Source organism: Cervus canadensis, chromosome 12, assembly GCF_019320065.1.
Source record: "Cervus canadensis isolate Bull #8, Minnesota chromosome 12, ASM1932006v1, whole genome shotgun sequence".
Taxonomy (NCBI): Eukaryota; Metazoa; Chordata; class Mammalia; order Artiodactyla; family Cervidae; genus Cervus; species Cervus canadensis.
The window spans coordinates 55,992,149-56,017,169 of NC_057397.1; the positions used below are offsets into that span (position 1 = coordinate 55,992,149).

The 25,021-nt window shown below is 35.8% G+C and overlaps 1 protein-coding gene across 2 annotated transcripts in view; it reads right to left on the reverse strand.

Annotated features, from left to right (window-relative positions):
• Positions 1 to 25,021, reverse strand: part of ZFPM2 (zinc finger protein, FOG family member 2) — a 503,208-nt gene that overhangs the window by 365,182 nt on the left and 113,005 nt on the right. For both annotated transcript variants that reach the window (XM_043483902.1, XM_043483903.1), the window contains exon 3: positions 13,987 to 14,088. In XM_043483902.1, the coding sequence (XP_043339837.1) occupies positions 13,987 to 14,088 (102 nt within the window). The remainder of the gene's footprint in view (positions 1 to 13,986; positions 14,089 to 25,021) is intronic.

Below are 25,021 nucleotides of genomic sequence, written 5' to 3' on the forward strand. Positions count from 1 at the left end.
CAAAATAAAGTTACTGTTTCCACTGTTCCCACATCTATTTGCCATGAAGTAATGGGACCGGATGCCATGATCTTAGTTTTCTGAATGTTGAGCTTTAAGCCAACTTTTTCACTCTTCTCTTTCACTTTCATCAAGAGGCTCTTTAGTTCTTCTTTGCTTTCTGCCATAAGGGTGGTGTCATCTGCCTATCTGAGGTTATTGATATTTCTCCTGGCAATCTTGATTCCAGCTTGTGCTTCATCCAGCACGGCGTTTCTCATGATGTACTCTGCATATAAGTTAAATAAGCAGGGTGACAACATATAGCCTTGACGTACTCCTTTTCCTATTTGGAACCAGTCTGTTGTTCCATGTCCAGTTCTAACTGTTGCTTCCTGATCTGCATAAGATTTCTCAAGAGGCAGTTCAGGTGGTCTGGTATTCCCATCTCTTTAAGAATTTTCCACAGTTTATTGTGATCCACACAGTCAAAGGCTTTGGCATAGTCAATAAAGCAGAAATAGATGTTTTTCTGGAACTCTCTTACTTTTTCGATGATCCAACAGATGTTGGCAATTTAATCTCTGGTTCCTCTGCCTTTTCTGAAACCATCTTGAACATCTGGAAGTTCCCGGCTCATGTATTGTTGAAGCCTGGCTTGGAGAATTTTGAACGTGTGAGATGAGGTCATAAGTGTGTAGGGCCCTAAACCAACAGGATTGGTATTCACATAAGAATAGGAAGAGACATCAGGAGTGCATACACACGGAGAAAAAGCTGTGTGCAAACACACTGAAAAGGTGGTGAAGCAAGGAAGAGAAGTCTCACTAGAAATGAACTTTGTGGGCACCTCGATCTTGGACTTCCAGTCTCCAGAATTGTGAGAAAATAAGCTTCTGTCATTTAGGCAACTGAGTCTGTGATATTCTGTTATGGCAGCCTGAGTAGACTAATGTAAACTGCAATGCGGGGAAGAAGTGGGAGAGTGTGGTTGGTTGCCACACAGAGAGCTCCACAGGCTGCATGTGTAAATCGGCCCCCATCTCCTTGCTCTCTCAGAGAACTGTGAGATGACAAGATAGGAAGTATGCATCCCAAGGAGACAAAGGGCTCCCACACCCAGTCTGAAATACCCTGGCTCTTATATTTGCATAATTAAGAAAGGCTACTCAACTGACTTCTTTTACAACAAAATGGTTTTCAGAAGTCATTATTTCCAGCTATAGGATTAGAAATTGCAGGAGTAATATTTTAAAATGTTATACCATTTATCACCCTGTTTAACAACTATTGTATTAATTATATAACAGCAATTGCTATTTATATATCCAATGTCCCCCTTTCATTAAATTCCCAGAGTAATGAAAATTACTAAAATAGTAATTTTCTTGGAAAGCATATAAAGAAAAATGGGTAGAGGGAAATAACAAACACTCTTATGGCTGAAAATGACTTCCACTTGTTTTTCTCTTCTTTTGGTGAGCTGGCATTGCTTCTGTATAGAAAATAAAATTTAAAAACCTTATGTGCTAAGTCACTTCAGTCGAGTCTGACTCTGCATCTCTGTGGACTGTAGCCTGTCAGGCTCCTCTGTCCATGGGATTCTCCAGGCAAAAATACTGGAGTGGGTTGCCAGGCCCTCACTATAAACTTAAATAATTCACTTTTTACTTAAAACACACACTAAAAGAAATGCTGCCAGTCTCACATCCTCAGCCATTTCATATTCTTCGTCTGGTTTATAGTTTACTTAATTCTGCAAAAAATGTCATGTTTCCATCCTTATTATAATTGTGTATTCTTCATTTTATTTTACATTAATACAATGCTCAAAAATGAAACAATGCCGATTAATTCATATGAAAAATTAACTGTAAAAAAAAAGAATTTGTTAAAATTCCATTCAATCAGGAAGGCTTATGACTGTTTTTACTCAGAATGTCAGTTCAAAAGAATGTTATATTTCTTGTTAACATCAAGAGATTCTGCCATGAAAACTCAAGGTTTTTGATTCTTGTGTATTTACCCTAATATAAACTATGCTTAGCATCAAATATGTTATTCTCATTACTCTCCTGTATGTGACAATGTATTCGATAATTTTTTAAAAATATGCAGCACTTAGAAATTTTCTTTTAAGGACCCTTAAAATATAGCCTACAGGGAAGTCCACCAAGTACAACTCTGCTGTTAGCAAAAAGCTTAGAATTTCCACATTGAGACTTGCTTTCTTATTCCACCCCCAAATTCTCCAAGAACCTCCAAGAGTCAACCCCACTTCCAAACAACAGGCAAGACCAGTTGGGCTACTACATACCCTGCTTTGCTGCTCAATTTCCAGTAAATGGCTAAAATAACAATAGGGTTTCTTTATTTTTTTCTTAGCTGACCTTTTACCAAGTTCTTTAACTGCTGTTGTACAACAGTTTATAGATGGAACTATTCTTCAGTATAGATTCCTATGCATGACTGGAGGATACTTTGGTTTCCATTATCCTTCAGAAAGCCCAAGAGTGAGGGAAGGACAGTGCCTTCTAGAAAGCAGTGGTACAGTAGGGCAGGTTTAACAGGAAAAATGGAAGCTTCTATACAGGCAAAATGGCAGCACATTTACTATACTTAATATATAAAATATACGTAATTTTGCAAACAACTAAGCATTTCCTATCATTAACAACTGAAGTGTGTCCAGTGTGTATCTGTCACTCTGTCCTTGGGATGACTGAAGAGATTACTACTGCTTGTTTTATCTCATCAGCTTTATGTCTCACCAACAGCATCAGCAAAGCTTCCCTACCGTCTCTGAAAGCTGATGGCTCAGCCACTCTCCTCGCACCCTCCTACTCCACAGTGGATGACCTTCCTCCCCTTTGCCACCACTACACACTGGACGCACCTCTCCAACTGAATCCATAGAAATGGATTTCAATTACCTCATCACTTGTCTTCTTGTACTTCGAGCTTTTTGAAGGTAGTCTGAGCCAAGCCATCATTTTATCCTTGGAGTCTGGCACACAGTTATTCTTCAATAAGTGTTTGAACTAATTAAATTAATTAATTCAATGTCGGTCTGCTAAGGTGCAGGGGAAGAAGTACATGATCTGGCAGGCATATGCAAATTATATTTATGAGTGAGTTGCTTGCTCCAAGAATCAATCTCAGAAACAGTGTAGGAGTTTATTATGAAAACAAAGATAAAACAACCCCCAAGGTCCAAGTGTATTCCTGAGGCTTAAACAAGAATAAAAGTAACACATTAGGAGCTATTATTAGAAAAAAAGGGAAAGCATACCTCTAACACACCACATTTACAGTAAATTTTTATATATTATTATTAAATTTAGCATATCAATTACATTAACATGATAAAACTCAAAAGAAATCCACACATAAAATCCCAGTTCTTAGGAAATAAAAGTTGAAATAATAAAATTTAAAGAAATGAGCAAAATACATTATGTGAAGCCTGATGATCACCTCTTGATAAGACTACTGCTGTATTTCTATGTCTACTGTCCTTCTTCTATCTTTTCTTCATATTTTAGTACAAGTAGTTTATTTTTAATGTAATTCTCAGTATGTGGCTGATATGTATCACGTCTTCACACAGATCTTGAATTTAAATCCAACAATAGTTTACAGCTTATTTTACCAGCCTTCTACCATTCTTTACTATTCTGCAAATTGATATGTAATGGGAAAGAATTAAACACTCTTTCCTTTATGAATAGTATTTAGGGGTAACTGAATAGTAGGTGAGGGAAAGATTTTTTAGAAGGTAACAATGTTAGTTAATAATACAGACCCTGGAGAAGGAAATGGCATCCCATTCCAATATTCTTGCCTGGGAAATCCCATGGACAGAGGAGTCTGGCAGGCTACAGTCCATGGGGCCACAAGAGTCAGACATGACTTAGCGACAAAACCACCACCACCAATAAAACAGAAGGAATGATAAAAATGTGAAAGGCACCATTTTGCAAGCCCTAATGATATACATTATCCTGGCAGTAATCATTAGGTGAAAAGTTGATAGGAAATTTTACAATAGATGGAGGTGAAAATACCTGAACCACTTGATACAATAAACTCACCACAAGTGGAACAGAGGCCTGGCCTGTATATTCTTACTGATATGATGCATTGGAAGGCACCAGAACATATATATAGCACTGTTGCCTACAATATTGAACCTGAATTTATTCAAGTATCTAAATTCAACTACCGAATATAAGAAATGTATTTTATCTGTTAATCAATATTACCCTTTTAAATAATCTTATAGTAAGCTGGATTTAGAAAAGAGGAACCAAAAAAAAGAAAAGAGGAACCAGAGATCAAATTGTCAACATCCATTGGATCATTGAAAAAGGAAGAGAGTTCCAGAAAAACATCTATTTCTGCTTCATTGACTATGCCAAAGCCTTTGACTATGTGGATCACAACAGACTGGAAAATTCTGAAAGAGATGGGAATACCAGACCACCTGAACTGCCTCTTGAGAAATCTGTATGCAGGTCAGGAAGCAACAGTTAGAACTGGACATGGAACAACAGACTGGTTTCAAATAGGAAAAGGAGTACGTCAAGGCTATATGTTGTCACCCTGCTTATTTAACTTATATGCAGAGTACATCATGAGAAACGCCGTGCTGGATGAAGCACAAGCTGGAATCAAGATTGCCAGGAGAAATATCAATAACCTCAGATAGGCAGATGACACCACCCTTATGGCAGAAAGCGAAGAAGAACTAAAGAGCCTCTTGATGAAAGTGAAAGAGAAGAGTGAAAAAGTTGGCTTAAAGCTCAACATTCAGAAAACTAAGATCATGGCATCCGGTCCCATCACTTCATGGCAAATAGATGTGGGAACAGTGGAAACAGTAACTTTATTTTGGGGGCTCCAAAATCACTGCAGATAGTGACTGCAGCCATGAAATTAAAAGATGCTTACTCCTTGGAAGGAAAGTTATGACCAACCTAGACAACATACTAAAAAGCAGAGACATTACTTTGCCAACAAAGGTCCATCTAGTCAAGGCTATGGTTTTTCCAGTGGTCATGTATGGATGTGAGAGTTGGACTATAAAGAAAGCTGAGCACTGAAGAATTGATGCTTTTGAACTGTGGTTTTTTGGAGAAGACTCTTTAGAGTCCCTTGGACTACAAGGAGATTCAACCAGTCCATCCTAAAGGAGATCAGTCCTGAGTTTTCATTGGAAGGACTGATGTTGAAGCTGAAACTCCAGTACTTTGGCCACCTGATGTGAAGAACATTTGAAAAGACCCTGATGCTGGGAACCATCGAAGGCAGGAGGAGAAGGGGATGACAGAGAATGAGATGGTTGGACGGCATCACCGACTCAGTGGACATGAGTCTGAACAAACTCTGGGAGCTGGTGATGGACAGGGAGGCCTGGCGTGCTGCAGTCCATGGGGCTGAAAAAGAGTCAGACATGATTGAGTGCCTGAACTGAACTGAGTAGTAATCTAGTTTCAATTTGTGGCCCATTAATAGCAAGTGTGCATGTCTCTATGTGCTTGCTTTTATTTTCCATCATTTTAAACTACTTCTGCTTCTAGTGTTCATCCCTGTGTTGGTCTTTACTTACTCTTCAGAGCTTTATTAAGTCCCTTTCTGAACCAGACAAAAGAAAAGCAAATAATTACACAGTTTAGGTTTTCTTTCAAATTTTTAGATTTAATAGTCAGTCATATTTTTAGGTATCTTTCCAGACACAATGTTGAGTCAAGGAAAACAATTTTCCAAAAATTCTTGTGCCAAGATAAACATCTAATGCATATGTTTCAATAAAAAGAGTTATCAAAGAGATATCCTGTGCTTAGTTGTTCAGTCATGTCTGACTCTTTGCGACCTATGGACTGTAGCCCTCCAGGCTCCTCTGTCCACGGGATTCTCCAGGCAAGAATACTGGAGTGGGTTGCCACACCCTCCTCCAGGGGGTCTTCCCGATCTAGGGATTGAACCCAGGTCTCCCGCACTGTGGGCAGACCTTCTTTCTAAAAGGGATATCAAAGGTTTTTCTCATACTCTATTGACAAATGTCTTCCTAGAGTGCATGTTGAGAAGAATTCTAAAGCAAATTATGACCCAGGAGGAAGGTACACAGTAGAAATTCTATTATTGGACAAAATTGAGGTGAGTAGTTAATCAAAACAACCAAACCATGGAATGATTTTTAAATAATAATAGAAGTATTATATTACTTATAGAATATAGATTATTATATTAGAAGTATTATATATATGCAAAATAATAAAAGTATTATAATATAGAGTACATTATAATATACAAAAGCACATTTAATAAACATTTGATGTAAGGCCTAGATCTTTCACTGTATTGGATCTATGAGTACACTGATCAGTCCTCCAGTTTCATAAATGTCATTCAAATGCTTCATCTACAATTTCTAGTTTGTTTCGTTAGCGTACAGTGAGGATGTAAAAGCACTTGCAAAGCCATCTACAATAGATTCTTACAATATTTTTATGATTTTCTCCCCACTTCTTTAAGTTACTTTGTCTACACCTAAATGTTTTAGTTATTGCTCTTTACCCAGTCTTGTGAAGGTTTCAATATGGTTGCCATAGAAACAATGTCATATTTTGCAAATATATTTAAGTGGTTTAGACAATATTTAAAATCAATTAAAAATTACAGTAACATATATAGTTGGCAGGCATATAATGACTGCCCACATGATTCTAACTCCTGGTCTCTGCATTGGTTTACTAGAGCTGCTATAACAAAGTACCATAAACCATGTAGTTTAAATAACAGAAACGTATTGTCTTACAATTCTGGAGTCTACAAGTCCAAGATTAAACTTCAGCAAGATTGATTCCTTTGGGGGCTTTGTGAGAGAATCTGTTCCATACCTCTTACCTAGCTTCTGGTGATTTGTTGTCAATCTTCAGCCTTCCTTGGCTTGTAGGAACATCACCTCAATCTCTGCCTTCATTTTCCCAATGTTCTCCCTGTGTATGTGGTCTGTCTCTAAATTTCCCCTTCTGATAGGGATACCAGTCATGTTGGATTTATGGCCTGCCCTAATCCAGTACAACCTTGTCTTAACTAACTACATCTTTAATGACCCTATTTCCAAATAACACCACACTCTTTGGAGAGTTTGGAATTTAAGTCTTCAGCGTGTGAATTATGAGGGGACCTGACTGAACCCACAACAGTCTCAATCAGTAAGTTTCATAGAAAGGGTGGAAATTTTAGTTTAATGAAGGGAGTTTCGAATGTAAAAGATTAATTAATGAATTTCGCCATGAGAGTAGGGTCCAGGATAGGAAAGTACGTGTTGTCATATATTTTTCTGGGATCATGCTATATTTATAAAGCTTGACATTGTATTTTATTTTCCAGGAGTGTGTTTGAGGAAAAAGTCACTGGAAAGAAAAGGTCCAAAATAAATTAATCTCAGCTCATTATCCCTTAACTTGAATTTCTCAATTAAAGTTGTGCAAACAAATGAGGTATTTGCATATTCTAAAACAAGCCATTATTTAAATATCCTTGATTCTCATTGTTGTACATCTGAAGAAAGAAAAATAATGATAAACTGGTATATTTTATACAGTTCCTTATTACTCAAAGACATCTCTTTCCAAACAATAATCATAAGTCCTTTGCCTTCAATCTAACTTTTTCTTTTTTTTTGGTTAGGTTTATGTGTGTTCTAATTCTATATCAGAGTGCAAATTGGAGTAAAGGCATAAGATAAAGAAAACTTTTTCACTGTGTTTATGTGACATGCCATTCTACAAAGAGTAAGGCTTTCATCTTTAATCCGATATCCACTTAACTACACTGTAGAAGATTTATTTTGACCCCCTCTTGTTTCAGAAGGGGCTCAAAAGTCTGTAGCAATTTTTGACACTTTGCTATAATGTTTTTCTAACCCCCCCACCACACACACACTCCTCCCTGCCTCATTTTCATATGGACACAAAGAGTTGGGATAAAATGATGGTTCATTATAGTGGTACAGAGCTCTTATCTTCATCCGGCAAGAGTCATTTCCTTCCAAAGATTGAAATGCAAATGTGAAAATTAATGATAACTGCATTATCTGATAGCAGAGATAATACCAATTCACTGTCAGAGTAATACACAGTCATTCTACGATTTCCTCTGCTTCTCACAATATTCTTCTTACTGTCAGACTATATCTATGGTTAACTATGTTTCATAGGTTTCTGTTAATTTACTTCAAATGGCATTTCCCAGATCTTATATCTACCACATTTTCCCAATCAAAAAGGAAACTAAATCAGAACTGTAATCTCCAAGCCCTTCTTTGGACTAGTAAAGGGGAAAAAAAAAAAAAAAAAAACCTCTGTATCATTAGTATGTGCTTCCTCACAGTAGTCTCCCGGCTGCCATTCCACTTTGCACAAAACAGTCCCCATCTTTACAGTTTAATTTCAGGCACAGACCACAACTAGCCTTGTCCTCTGCATGCATTCACATTATTGAAAAGCAACTGAAAGGAGGTGACATTACAGATTTCTTGACCAATGTTTAGTCCAGATGCAACAAGTACACATATCTGATTTTATGCTTAAAATTTATTTTTGAAAATTTACTTACATTAAAATTTCTTTTACTGAATTATGTTTTAAACCCAGTTCACTAGAACATAGTTAATATAACCCTATGATGATTTCTAATAGCAAAATATGGCAAGGTTAATTCACTATACAAATGTGAGCTCATCATCTGTAAGGCATTATAATGGCTTCTAAGGCACAATTGCCAAAATGATACTAAAAGGAATATTAACAGCTATCTATTGAGCACTTATGAAGCTGTGATCTCCATGTTTTACATAGAAAGTCTCATTAATGATGTAGTAATTACAATTAGTCCCACTTTATAAATAAGGAAACTGAGCCCTTGGAGAGTTAGTAACTAACCCAATGTATCATGAGAAATGCCAGACTGGATGAATCACAAGCTGGCATCAAGACTGCCAGGAGAAATATAAACAATTTCAGATATGCAAATCCACCTCTCTACTGGCAGAAAGTGAAGAGGAACTGAAGAGTCTCTTGATGAACATGACAGAGGAGAGTGGAAAAGCTGGCTTAAAACTCAACATTCAAAAAACTAAGATCATGTTCTGGCAGTTCAATACTCCCTTAATTACTGCATCATACCTAACTGTAATATATGGATAATTAAAGAATATTAAAGGAGAGAAACGGCACCAAAATGACAGTGTGAACACTGGTCAGAATGGCCATCATTTAAAAGTCTACAAATAACAAATGCTGGAGAGGGAGTGGAGAAAAGAAACCCTCCTACACTGCTGTTGGGAATGTAAGTTGGTGCAGCCACCATGGGAAACAGTATGGGGGTTCCTCAAAAAACTAAAAATAGAGTTTCCATATGATCCAGAAATCTCACTCCTGGGAAAAATCTGGACAAAACTATAATTCAAAAAGATACAAGGACTCCTAAGTTCATAGCAGCACCAGTCATTTACAATAGCCAAGACATGAAAACAACCTAAATGTCCATCAACAGAAGGTCACATAATGAAGATGTGGTACATGTACAGAATGGAACATTACTCAGCCATAAAAAAGAATGATACACTGCTATTTGCAACAACATGGATGGAACTAGAGATTATCATACTAAATGAAATCAGATGTGGAAGTCACTTATATGATGTCACTTACATGTGGAGTCTAAAATATGATACAACTGAACTCATTTACAAAACAGACTCATATATATGGAAAATAAACTTATAGTTGCCAAGGGGGAGGTTAGAGGTTAGCAGATGCAAACTATTATACATGGAGTGGATAAACAAGGTCCTTCTGTATAGCACAGGGGACTATATTCAATATTCTGTAATAAATCAGAATGGAAAAGAATATAAAAAGGAATGTTTAATGGATTCATTTTTCTGCACAGTAGAAATTAACACAACATTGTAAATCAACTATACCTCAATAAAAACAAGAGCTTATTGACAGCATCATGTTACATGTTTGGACTTCTCTCTAGCACCTTTCAGCTTTTTAGTGTACAATGTTTGTTCATTAAGTAGTTAAATGTATGAGTACGGCAGACTGAATTACCTGTGAGGGTGATAAAAGAAAAGGCACCGACTTAAAAAGAAGACTGAAATGATATGAAAGGTATGAAGTAAGTGTCCGACCCTTTGCGATCCCATGGACAGAAGTCCACCAGGCTCCTCTGTCCATGGAATTCTAGGCAAGAATACTGGAGTGGGTAGCCATTTCCTTCTCCAAGAGATCTTCCCAACCCAGGGATCAAATCCAGGTTTCCTGAGTTGCAGGCAGATTCTTTACCCTCTGAAGTGAGGTATAGGCAAATGCAGATGAAAAGGAAGAACAGTGGATAACAACTAACATTTGAACTAGATTCTGAGCAAGGTAGTATCAGGGTAATTTTCTTGAGAGAAAAGAAAGAAGAATGAAAGTTGCAAACAGATGTGTGAAATATTGAAATAATAAGGTAATGACTTTTATATTGGCCTCAACTTTATTAGCTTAGTGTGAGTCTAGCACTCCACACAAATATGAAAAACACATAAGAAATTGAAGACTATTCAAATAAGAGTCACAAGTATTTAAACATTAAAGAATTTCACCGTCAGAAATCTTTACAAATGGAAGATAATTTTTCTAAAGATTGCTTGCATGCATGTATGTTAAGTCACTTCATCTGTGTCTAACTCTTTGTGAACCCATGGATAGTAGCCCACTAGGCTCCTCTGTCTATGGAATTCTCCAGGCAAGAATACTGGAGTGGGTAGCCATGCCCTCCTCCAGAGGATCTTCCTGACCCAGGGATCGAATCAGCATCCCTTAAGTTTCTTGCATTGGCTGGTGAGTTCTTTACTACTATAGCCCCCTGGAAAGCCCCACCAAAGATTGTTTAGGTTCCACCTTTACGAGTTAGCAGAGGTACAAGCAATTACTAAATGTGCCTTTCAGATGAACAACAAATAGGGAAAAATTGCACTGGGGAATCTGTATTTGATACAAATAGAACACTTTAGATAGAAGGTGATTCATTATGGAATTAAGCCATCAAGAAAAGTTGTGGAGTTGTCTTCAATCAAACTTTAAAAATAAGGTAAATCCTGATCCATCTTAAATGATGTCAGCTCTGTGCCTCAAATTCTTTAGATAATTTCCTTGTCCTTAGATTCTGTTCTATTTTTAGAGAAATATTCTATTTCTATTCTATTCTATTTCTAGTTCTATTCTGTTCATCTTAGGTGACTGTCAGAACTGGGTGGGAGGTCCTCTTAAAGTTAGAAGACCTTGAAATCATACCTGACTCATCACCTCATGTCTTAACTGACAGTTTATGGCTAAATTCAAAACTATGTGCTTAGCATTACAAAAGCTTACCCTTGTTGTATCAGACATACTAATGAACTTTAAAAAAATGCCAAAAAGAATTTTTAAAGGTTCTGCTTCAAGTCTCAACAATGTCAAAGCCATAATAATGATCATTAGCACTTTATGTGCACAGTTTGGTTTAATTCTCACAAAAGCCTTAAGAGGCATTAATATCACTTTCCACATTTTAACAAATCAGAATAATGGCACAGAGAGATTAAGCAATTTGCCAAAAATTATTCAGCAAGTGAGCAGCAAATCCAGAATTTGAACCTAAACCTTTAGAATCCAGAGCTCGTTTTCTAACATGTATGGAAACCTCGAAAACTTCCTCTCCTTAATACAGTAGTGAAATACCAATAATTTTTCTGAAAAACAAAAATATGGGTAAAAATATTGATGTAATTAGGCTTCCCCGGAGCACAGCAGTAAAAAAGAATCCGCCTGCAAATCAGGAGATGCAGGAGACGTGGATTTAATCCGTGAGTTGGGAAGATCCCCTGGAGAAGGAAACGGCAACCCATTCCAGTATTCTTGCCTGGAAAATCTCATGGACAGAGGAGCCTGGCGGCCTACAGTCCAAGGGGTTGCAGAGTCAAGACATGACCGAACAACTGAGCGTGAGCATGGCTGATGTAATCACTATTCATGCAAAAGGAAAAGTCCAGAAACATCCTGTATAGTTCCTCCTGATTGGAGGAAAGCAATGAATGTTATACCTTAAAAGATACATGTCCAATAGGTAATCTTTTGTTATGAATCAACTTCATTAATCAGAGGATGTCAAAATAATAAACTCCCCTTTATTTTTCAGAACACCTATAGGGAAAAGTGTGTTACTGATTTTACAACATACAAAGGATGGATTTCCTCTAGGTATACCTGCTTGGAGGTGCACATTTTTCCTTTAAAGTTTTTGCATATTCAAATGTACCACAGAAAGAGTATATACATTTTCACTGATATCAACTGAATAAAACCAGATACATTAAGTACATTAAATAACTCAAATGTGAAAAATCTTATCATGCTTTACCCTTGCTCCCCTCCTTTTTTACCTAACATATGACTTTATTTCTGGAAAACATTCCTGAAAAAGGTACCATTGGGTGTTCAGTAAGTGATTAATAATTCACTACCCCTTTGAAATTCACTTACATACTTCCAAGTCATTGGGAACACTGTGGGCCCCAGACTTGAGCGAGGAGGAAAACCAGCCACCTCCAAGTTTGCCCCTTTGAGAGAATCCAGAATGTACCCTTTGCAGGTAGGCATATTAAAAAGGCCATTTAATCTAAATGTAAAAAAGTCTTCTAAGTAGCCAATACATACTTAATTCCATGAATGAACAACCATACAACATAAAGTTGACTACATTTTTTAAGTTAAATGTAATCTCCAAGGACAAAAACTTTTTTCCAAAGTTTTTTTCTTATTTTTTTTAATCAAGGGAATTCTTACCTATATTGAGACAGAAGTATTATGTGATAAGGTGAAAATGCCAGATGTCCACATTTTCTTTCAAATGCTTAAAATTTGGTACTATAGTACTTTAAATATAATACATTTTGATCTAAAATCTTGTGTAACACTATGCTATAGTATACATAATACAAACATTTGCATATGTCATAAATAACATTAGAAATGACATCATAATAATCAGATATACTGTATCTTCATTTTTGTTTGCATTTTCCAGCTGCTGGTTTCAGAAAATTACCACTGGAGTTCCTCTCTTCTTCATGCACAACAGAGAGCAATTTGCAAAGTCATGCAAGGGTGAAAATGTGATTGAAATATAGGGATCTTTCTTAATGAAAAATGTTACTGCTTTGGAAATTATGGCTAAAACTATTTTAAAACTCGTGTATATCCTTAAGCGCTATGACATAATAGTCTCCATTTATAAATATACCATAAACTGCAAATTAGTTGGCACCAAATAAAGTTGGCATAAAGGTTTTTTTATCCACAGGGTTCTTATAACTATATACTTTTATAAAATGATGCTGGTGTTTTAGAGTATTTTAAGTTAGTTTTTCTTTTTCTTGAAATAATTAAATATCAAGGTCTTTAAAACTGAATTTATTTTTCATTTGTAAAAGTGAAAATGTTACCAAAACCTTGAATCAAAGGGGAGTATCTGTTAATATTTTCTAAACTTCTAAACACATACTGTGACTGAATCTATAACTTACAACATGACTAAACTAAATGAATTTCTTTGGAGTACTGTTATTGTTTGAAGCTTTAAAAGTATGCCCAGTTTAAAGAATGGATATGGCATAAAGTATCTGTTCAAAGAAAATGCAAGTAGAATTGACTAAATTCTTACATTAATATGAAAGAAAACAAAGATGAAAACTTCAAGGAGAGGTAACACTGGTTTTTACAGTTTACCAAAGATAAAATCTTCTTTAAATGATGTTATTTATTCAGCCTTCTGTGTAACAAATATACACACATATTTTTTAAACTCAGAGATGAGAGTGTAAGAGTTTTATTATTTAATTCAAATTCAAGGGGAAAAAAAAGTGGATAGTAGCAACAGATGGTTGATTTTCCATTTTTGTCCTACCTGGTCCATCCCAGTCATCTGTCTCAACTGCAGGTTGCCCTGGCTTCTCTGACTGCGTGTCCCCATCTGATTCTGCTGTCTCCTGGACTCCTTCATCATCACCTGGAAAACACCAACATACAGAGAGAAGGAGACATGATCAAAGCCCTCTATTTGACCTTCAAATCCTCCTACAGGGATGTCCTTAGCATATGTCTAATTATATAATTGTTACATACATGGTCATTATACTGAACACAGGTCTATGATTAATCATTTTGATAACTATTATGGCTTTATAATAAATAAAATCAACATCAGTCATAAATAAATAAACTGCTATAAATACTAAAGACATTTCCATAAAATTTCTCATTTGGAATTATTAGTATTAGACAGAAGAAGAAAATGAAAATCCGTATGTATTCTTTATACTGATTTCAATACAGAAAACTGTAACTTGCTTACTTCCAAATTACATTTTTATAAAGGCAAGATGCAGCAGAGAAGACATATTTGTGTTTGGGTTGAAAGTGAGTTATTTTGAAGATTTTCTTTTTCTCCATCATTAAGCTTACTAAAACTTGTTTGTATTTATTTTAAAAATGGGTATAAAAAGGTCATAATTGAATGATTATCGTATAAGATGAGCCAGTCACTCAAGTCTTCACAATGTAGGAAGCTATAAACCTATACTTGTTCTTGAATAAGTACAGCTGGTTTGCAAAATCAAGCCTTCATTTCACATAAAAAAGAAAAACAATGTAATATACTTTGAGCAAAATATACTTATGGCAAAGAATGAGAAACATACTAACATGACCACATTTTAAAAGCAAAAAGTCTAATTTTGTAAGTCCCTTCATTTTAAATGATACTGTGACAAAGTACTGCTGCTCTAAAGGAAAATAACTGACTTTAATACAGTGCAAACAATAATATTAAACATTCCTATTTATAAGGATAACAGAAATCAGAAAACAGAGTAACAAGGAAATGTGATGTGATGACAAGAAAAGAATATAAATTAAAAACAGGGAAACTAAACCTTGAATCTAATAATGCTAAATTTTTTAAGTCAAATTGCTTGCCCTTTGAAGCATTCAATAACTATTTTTCACACAGTTGTTAAATCACTAATATTAATAGTACTTAAATATTTATATTGTTATAAATTATACATTGAATTTTTAAAATCTTTCACAGTAACCTAGAAAATACAAAATTTTCAGAAAACAATTATTATTATAATGACAGTAGTATGGTGTTAATACTAGTTTTGAAGTTTAAACTCCATAAATTTTACATTTACTTCCATATATAGCTTAACAAAAATACATCATTTAAAAAGTAGAATAAAAGTAAAGAAATACAATGCAGAAATCCAGTGACAGCTCTGCTGAACTTAATTTGCCTAATAGAGAAGTACTGCCTCTGGTGGGTAACAAAGAATAAAACACATACCCATACCACCAAACTCCATGCCTGGAACTGAAGGCTCTTTGAAAAGTGAGTTATCTCTTCTTTTCTGTATTATCAAAATGAAATCCTCTCCAGAAAATGTTTATTGAGCATCTACCAGGTTTAAGGAACTATGGCAGGCATAGTAGGATATATACGGAAAAATACCTTTTTGAAAGGAGCATAAAACTCATTATAGAGAGCAAGTTCATAACCAGTGAGAGTGCAAGACATGGTCCAAGAGCCAAAAGAAATGTATGTCCCAAGGCTCGTAGTAAGGTAACAGTCTGAATCTTCTGTGCTCCGTAGGTCACACAGGACACAGGTGCACCAACCAACTGGGAGATCAGGGTTAGAGATCAGCTCTCACTTCTCAGACACAAATAGGACTGGTTCTCAGCCTATACACATGAGGAGGCTCCATGGCCTTTTAGTATATTGGAAGAATTTAAGAAACCTGAAAACTTTGTTACCAACTAAGTCAGTGTCACTTAAAACCATATCCTGTACCACCAAATCTTCTGTAGTGCAACCAGGATGTCTGACCCAGTTTAGGGAAAGCTGAGTGCTGAAGAACTGATGCTTTTGAACTGTGGTGTTGGAGAAGACTCTTGAGAGTCCCTTGGACTGCAAGATCAAACCAGTCAGTCATAAAGGAAATCAGTCCTGAATATTCATTGGAAGGGCTGATACTGAAGTTGAAGCTCCAATAATACTTTGGCCACCTGATGCAAAGAACTGACTCATTCAAAAAGACCCTGATGCTGGGAAAGTTTGAAGGCAGGAGGAGAAGGGGACGACAGAGGATGAGATGGTAGGATGGCATCACCAACTCGATGGACATGGGTTTGAGCAAGCTCCAGGAGTTGGTGATGGACAGGGAGGCCTGGCTGCTGCAGTCCATGGGGTCATAAAGAATTGGACACAACTGAGCAATTGAAATGAATTGATACTGACTTTACTGACACTCTATTTTTCACGGGGATTATAATTCACACTAGAATCTACCACCTAGGTGAGTGACATTTTCCTTGCTCTTCCACAGACTGAATGGAAGTTTAACTCCAGGCACTGACGCAGAGGAGTCTCCAAAGGAAAATGTCCCCCTCCACCAACAGTGAAGAGTAGAGCATCAACCTATATATTTTAAACAACATCCATGTCTTCTAAGCGTTTTCCTCATATTTTGTGATCTTGAAACAGGGATGTGAGCATCACAGAGGACTCTGGAGAACATGTAGCCCAAATGAGACAAATTTACCCATCAGCAAGGTGATGTAGAGATAGGGCAACTTATCTACAGTCTTAGAGCTACAACATCTATTTCCACATAAGGCATCTCCCCTAAGAGTTCTCAGGCTTCAGCAATAAGTGCTTCCCAGCCATCTCCTTTCCCTAACAAGCAGAACAGTAGGGTTATGGGGGAGCACAGAGAGGCATCATGTAGACCACCCAAATCCGTTTGTAAAAGGTTAGGGGTTAAATTTGAATCTCCTATCAGCTTGGCATTCTTTCCAAAACATCCTTTCTTGCCTCCCTACCCCCTCACCATCCCACTAGTTGAAGAAAGGACATGTACAGCTTAAAACAGTTGAATTTTAGTCACAGAGAGATGGATAAACAAGTAAGCATGAAACTACACTGTTAATAATCACACATCCAAGGACCCAGAGAACAGAGAGTAAAATTTCCATCAGAACTACTTGGGTAAGTTAAGTATTATATTCAGTTATTATTTATATCATTCTACATACACAGAGAGAAGTAAATCTTCCTGACTTTTACTGCTATATTTTACTTGTTGAAAACACTGTGCTATGCAAAATTCAATCAGTAATTAACATTGACAAGGCACATATTTGAAGATGCAATGAAATATATGAAAAACAACAACAAAAAAACTTTCTCTTAAGAACCGTATAATCTAGATAAGGAGACATGCCTCATGCATAAGAGAGGTAGCCACTGACAAAAATAACCAGGGCAGTCCATGAATAATCCCAAATGAGATCATATAAGATATAGAAACTCGAGACCAAAAGCATGAAATGACATTGACCATGGAGAACCTTCTAATTAATTTTGAAGTTCTACCTTCCTGTTGAAGACGGAGAAGCATCTGGAAACTGACATGATCATGTAACACAAACACAGTAATGAACACATATTTATTTTATATGAACACACTTTGTCAGAGCTGTGGTCCTTGAGTTTTCCCTCACTCAATCTGTAATAACAGTTTAACTCACATCCCAGACATCCCTTCACCTAATTTTTTGTGAGACTGAAATTAAGTCTACTCTAAAATATTATATTTGGCAAATTACATATTTGGAAGGAAAAGTATTCAGAAACACAGTGAGAAACATGTATGTGTGGAAGAATATATTGAAGAGTAACCACAACACTTAGAAGTTAAAAGAATTGACTTAGATCTATGGATGTCTGTCTTTATTAGGTAGAAGTGATAGAAAGCATTCTTAGTTAACTGATTAAAAGACTACTTCTGAGTCTCTGAGCACTAAGAATATAAAACAAAGATGGTTCCTTCTCTTATACAACCTGTAGATTAGGACAGAGACAAATGTACAGGCTGCAACCTCATGCGATTAATGATCTCATGGTGACAGAAGCACAGAGACATGACATTTAATGAAAACTTGGTGTTGTGGAAGCTTCCCAGAGAAAGGCACCAATAAAATATCTGAAATTTGGAGGCATAATCTTAAATGAATCTGAACTCTGTAGGCTTCACGTCCAGGGGCTCCATGTTTCAAAACCATTTTTTTTTTTTCAGATTAAAAATGAGAACCATTTCCCCAAAGAAAAAGATTATAGTAGCTAAGTTATTGTGCAGGAAAAATGGCAGCTTGAAGGTGGTGAAACTAAAGACATTTCAGGGATGCAAAAATAGGATCCAGACAGAGTTTTAAGATGCTAACAAGAGACAATTCAAAAACTATTCCTCCTGTTTGATGGTTGACTGAATGAAGTCCTTTCCCTCATTCAGTATGGGTCAAATTTACCCATGATCATTTTCATCAGTAACTACTAGGAAAAAAAGATGGCAAGATGACTACAAATCTCAGCAGACACTTGATACACATAGAACTTTAGTAAATCACTCAGAATGAAAATATTATCATGCAACTATTAAGGGCTTGATTGATCTAGTAATTTCATATAATAAAATGCCTTCATTAAATGTCACTTAACTGCCAAATCAGAACTGTAGAACTTAGATTTCAACTTGGGCCAACATCTGCAGCAATACTCAGTATTGGTAATCCTGATTCATGGAACAGTTTGATCTAATTTGTTTCATTATGCAGCACATATAATTAGAAAACAACTGAAAATAAATACTGCAAAGTATTCAGTAAAGAAGCACTCAAAATAGCTGATAGTACACAATTAACAGCTCTAAAGAAATTACATTTTACAATTATTTTAAACCATTTATGAAACTGATTAAATGTACAATACTCATCACATTAATAAAAATAAATCCTGAGTGAGAAGAATAAAAGTCATTGACTGATTACTTGTGTTTTCTTAAAGAACCCAAAAAGGGAAAAATGACCAAAAGCATAAGAGTATCATATGAAATGATATATTAATATTTGGATATAGGAAACAAAATGGGTCAGAATTAAATTTATATTTATCTCAATGTCTGCTATGTGTCAAATACTGAAATCATAAAGATGAATAAAGAAGAGATCATGTCAGAAAGTTCAGATTCTGTTTGGAACTTAAACATCGCTACTATTTCTTAGGCACCACACAAAACTAGTTAAATGAACATCATATCACATCAACAACTCTGCCATGCATTATTATCCCTATATTTCAGAAGAGTAAACCAATAGGCAGATATGTGAGAAGATGCCCAAGCACACTGCTATTAAGTAGCAGAGCCAAAAATTGATTCCAAGTCAGTCCAATTCCAAAGGCCATAATCCAAACCCATTAGGATATTATAGTTGAATGGAGGTCTAACAACAAAGACAGCAAGATGTGATTAGATAGCTACTTTCTCCTCATCATATATAAGCCTTGTTTCTTCATTTTTATTTTAGGTGTACTATTTACTTAGAATTTGCTAAAATCAAATTATACAGAGATGCTTAATCAATAACCATTGTTCACTGTGCAGTTAGAAAATTAGATTTTGGTTTTATACTTTTTAGCATAACCTATTGCAATATCATTACATTTACTAATTAATTGCTTTCAGCACTATTTAATAACTAAGATATGTCACATTTTTCAACTTTTAAACCCTTCATCATTTAAGTTTATTTCAGGAAACCAGTTCTCATTTTTATGGTAATGTTTTCACCTAATTCATTTTTAATCTTTTTACTAATGAAAAATGAAATGATTAAAAAATAATTTAATCGAATATGAAATCTCTAAATTACTTTAAGAAACAGTATTTTCCCTTCACAATAGAGACTTGCTTCTTTCCTATCAATATTTATTCTCATGGAAAATTTATAAATAGAACTTTATTTTGATATTAACCCAATTTCAGCCTCTTCTTGATTTGAATGGGAATGACTTCATTGACCATCTTTTTTTAAAACTTTTATCCATTTTTGATTCTTATATGTTTGAAAGCAGCACTCTGGAGCAGCTTATGAAAAAATGGCATGAATAATTAATAGCTAAGATAATGACAAATTTGTTCAGATATTGCTTCAAAAGCTTTGTTGGTAGGAAGAGGAAAGGGAGAGAAAAGGATGCTAGGATGAGTATTATAGAAAGAGCTAGAAATCCATTTGATATACATTCATTTACTTGCTAAATTCTTTATTCACATGCTTTTAAATAGAAATTTCAGTATATTTTTAGCAAAGCACAAACACATTTAATGGGATAACCACTATATACATCCAGAGACCAATTCATAAAATGATGAAATGGAATAAATGTCAAATGGTAACTAAATCTACAGTATTTCTGAAATTATGGCTATGCAGTTAATGGTTTTCCATTGCAAGATTAAACTCTTTTGTTGCTCTTTTAAAAGATATCGTACATATTTTGTGGGCCCTTCCATTTTTCTTAGTCTAGTTCTCAGAATCAATGAAAGCCCTATAGGAGGAAATTGAAGGTGTTATTGAGCATGATAAAACACGCCACAAATGACTCAGGGAAATGCACTAGAATATAGTCTTTAGAACACATGAAACGGTGTCTTTTGATTCCATATTAGGTATTGTTGGCAAGGTGGTAAAAGCATTGGTCTATTTGCAAGGCAAAAATCATTTCAAAACACAAATAAATATCTTTTCACTGAAAGTTAGACATTCCTGTAGAAATTAAAGACTTGCCACGTTCTGAGGCAGTCACTTTTTCCGCAGAAAATAGCAGCAGTGTTTGAAAGCAGTCATGCAGGCAAACAGCCTTTCTCAATCCTGCTCTTTTAATCCATGTAGTTCCTATCAATATTAACCTCTTATAGAAATTCTTGTACAATGTAACTATTGAACTTTCTTGACTAGGAGTGTTACTGTAGCTGTTAGTCATCCCTATAATGTATTTTGCAATCAGCTAAATCATCAAAGTATTTTTTAACAATGAACAGTTCAGAAGTGACAGATCTACTTTCTTGTTCACAACTGCTTATCAGAGAATAGATATCACATATGTTTTCCAGGTGCTTCCTATAGTTAGGATACCTTCACAGAAGCCGCTCATGAAAGATAAGGTCATAAAAGAGATGAAAAATGTGTGAGCTTCATACACTTATGGTTTTATCATCAGACAAGATAGCTTTGGTTAAAGGACTGTAACAGTCAAAAACAGAAAACTGCAGCTTGTATTGAAGGGCGAGGACATTTAAGTTTAAGATTCAGTTTGTGTTTGCTTTGCCTAATAGCCTCACAATGTTGTTTGGTTTAAAACAATTGTTTGGTTATAGATTATCCAAACAGAGGTGTCATGTTAAATTAACTCTACATTGCCAAATTACAGACACTGTTACATCTCCAGAGACAAAAAATAAAAACATTCAATTGTTACCCTTTTTTTGCTAGTATCTAAAAATAAAATCTAAACATTTCAATGGTTTGAATAGAGTACATCCATTATTCTGTGGATCCCTATAATCATGCCTGTCTCAAGTTCCCCTTGACTTACTATAAATATATAAGAAAATGTAGGATTTTGCTGTGTTCTGGGTAGTTATATTCAGTACACAAACATTTTTAAATGCATGTGATTTCCTTGTAACTTATATAATAGCCTTTTTCATACCCCAGAGTATGAATCAAACAGATCAAAAAACAGAACCCACATTTATTTGATTATAAATTTTTAGACTCCAGATCAGGAAACAATCCTTAAATGTTTGATAACAATGGTCCAGGGCTAGGTCTGTTATTCTGAAAAGAAACTCAATCTCTATATTCAACAGATGACTACTGTAATATTTGTGGCATTTTATTATAGCTAGTAAGGGAAAATTGTTGACGATACTAATGTTTATGGTAACTATATCAAATAAAAGTCACATTGAAATTATTGATAACTTAGGAAGAAAGAACAGTGGTTTATAAGTTCTTTCTACAGTCCTGAATATTTATTCCTGACATCAATATCAGCCTCTATGTGAAAAGTTTAAGTTTACTTAAGATTTGGAACATAAGGGAAATTTCCACATGAGATAAAATAAGGCAAATACTCAGCACTGTATCATTCAAGAAATTTCACTCCTTGTTATTTCTCACAAGAAAATTTACAAGCAAGTGGAGGAGGCATCTTACTTTAAGAGACATTTCTGAAATACACATTTCAAAGTCTATATTTAAATAAGTTTTATTTTCTCTTCCCCTGCTTCTCCTCAAACCAAACCAATCAAAGGAACAACAACAACAAAACCCTCACTGCAACTAAAAGGAAAAGTCACTGCAACTACTATGTTACATTCAGAGGAGCAGTCTACAAAATTAAGCCATTTCTGTTCCAAAGAGGAGACAAAGTAAGGCCTGATGGTCTGTAAATGATAATACTCTGAACTGTAACTGACCTATTCAGGGATCTGTTGTTCGGCCATCAAGAGACCATTAGCTTTCAGTTTTCTGGCCTCAGTCTTCAAGCTTCAAACCCAGCATTCCCTTCAGGAAATCATCATCCTCACCAGCATCAACATCATCACCGTCATCATCACCAACATCACCATCGCCATCATCACCATCGCCATCATCAACAACAAAAAGTAAAACCAAAGCTCACAGTCTCTACAACTGTCTCCCTGACAAGTAAACCTCGTCTACACAGAAAGATCAGACCAATTTGAGAAACTTATGACCTTTGAATACCATTTTCCATACAATCTAATTGTTTATTCTTTCCTGTTTAACAATTCACTCCAGAGAGGCTTCTCCTTTCTCATAATCCATGGAGGAATATGAGTCATAAGCAATCACTCATTACCACAGTGTTCCATCTCCACAACATAATTTACTCATTATAATTAAGACTTTACTCACGCCACACACCCAAAAAGCCAAGACCAATGGAGAACGCATACCGTGGGACAGCAGCTAACAAAAACTTTGGTCCCTATCTAAACGCCCTTTATCTAACCGTAGTTCAAATACCCTAATGATGATAAATGACTCTCAGAGCTCACAAATAGGGGATAACATTTATTTCTTCTGATAAACCCTGTTTTTTTCTACTGCTTGACCACTGAAATTATATATATCTTACTCTTTCATTTCTCTTTCATTTTCTCTCTCTACCATGTATACGGGAAGCTCAGATTTGCCTGTAATGCTTCATTTTCAAAGTATTTATCTCCCTGTCTTATGCTTCCGCTCATTATTTCCCGTCCTTCACCCTATGATCATTGTTCTTCCTGATCTCTCTGGCCCATACATCTCTCTCCTGGGTCAAGTCCCACTGTGGTTCCACCACAATCTGCATGTTCACCAGTCTCTTGTCATGCTGCCCCTCTAACTTGGAACCCTATTACTTCTTTTTACATAAGTAATTTAGCATTAGATAGCAACTAAAGTGTCATATTCTTAAGAACACTTTAACCTTCCTCACTCTTTCAAACCACCGTGTACCACTTCTGTGATTATTTTATTAATGTCGGCCTCCTCACTAGAATGTAAATTCCAAAATAGCCAAGAGCTTCCCTGCGTTTATTCACATGGTAATCACAGCATGGCCCCAAATGTCTGATATAGCAGGTGTTCAATAAATATTTACTGGATTGGAAAAAAATATGCATGTGGTAAGAAATAACTGCCACAATGCTTTGAGTTATTCATTATCCCAATAATCAAGCAAAGACAAAAACAATGCCCGTTGAAGCTGAAAATGCTCCACAGTAACAGAACATACAGGTGGGCATGTGGTCACCTGATAATGAACAACACATTCCCACCTTCTCTTCTCATGAGGTGGGCCGCTCCTTAAAGTTAAAAATAAATTTTCGACAATGGATTATAAGTGGAAGAGTCCTAGGGAACTTTCAGGAACCTATTCTTACAGCTGAATGTAATCCTAATGAAGTTTTCATATCTGGGGACATGGGGAAGTATTCTAGGTTACATCAGCCTTCTCCAAACTCAAATCCATAATCAGCTTCCACAACTAGGGATGGTCTCAGTGTGTTATCAAGTGAAGTCAAAGTCTCTCAGTTGTGTCCGACTCTTTGTGACCCATGGACTGTAGCCTGCCAGGCTCCTCTGTCCATGGAATTCTCCAGGCCAGAATACTGGAGTGGGTAGCTGTTCTCTTCTCTAGGGGATCTTCCCAACCCAGGGACTGAACACCCAGGTCTCCCAAAGTGCAGGCAGACTCTTAACCATCTGAACCACCGGGGAAGCCCATGTTATCAAGAGATCCATTCAAACTCCTTTCACCACAAGGTCTTCCCATAGCATCTCCTCCCTCAGGGCCAGCAAGAGGTCCTTGGCTAATGATAACACAAGGAAAATAGAGACAGCATCCAGAGCATTGCCTAGATTTTCAGAAACATGGAAGAATGTTTTAATACAGTGTTTCCATGTGTATTTATACTCTCTTTATGCTTGGGGAAACTTATCCTGAATGATAGCAGATTTGAAATTCAGATATCTACATAAATGCCAAGAAATTTTAGGAATCTTATTCAAGGTTTTTCAAAAGTTAGCAAGTAGAAAGCAAACAACATTCTTGATCAGTGCTATCTCCTATGAGATCACCCATAATTACTGAAGGTACTAACAGAGGTTGATTCAGGCCTTGTGGGGTCTGAAGCTTATTCAGTTGGAGAGGCCTCTCCTTAAAAAAAGAATGCAAAGTTGTAATTACAAAATTAGGTGCAGGAAAGGAAGGAATTAGGAAGGAAATGCGGAATTCTGAAGCTATGTTATACCACATCAAACTAACTAAACAATTGATAAATAAATTTAAAAGGTGAATATGAGTAGATTTAATATTTTGACAATAAATATGAAGATAAGGTATGCATTTTACGTAAACTGTCAAAATCCATTCCTTTTACTAATGATCTGATTTTGGTGGGGGGGGGCACCTTAAAAAGTTCCCCAACACAAACTGACAGTATTATAGAGAAAACATCATT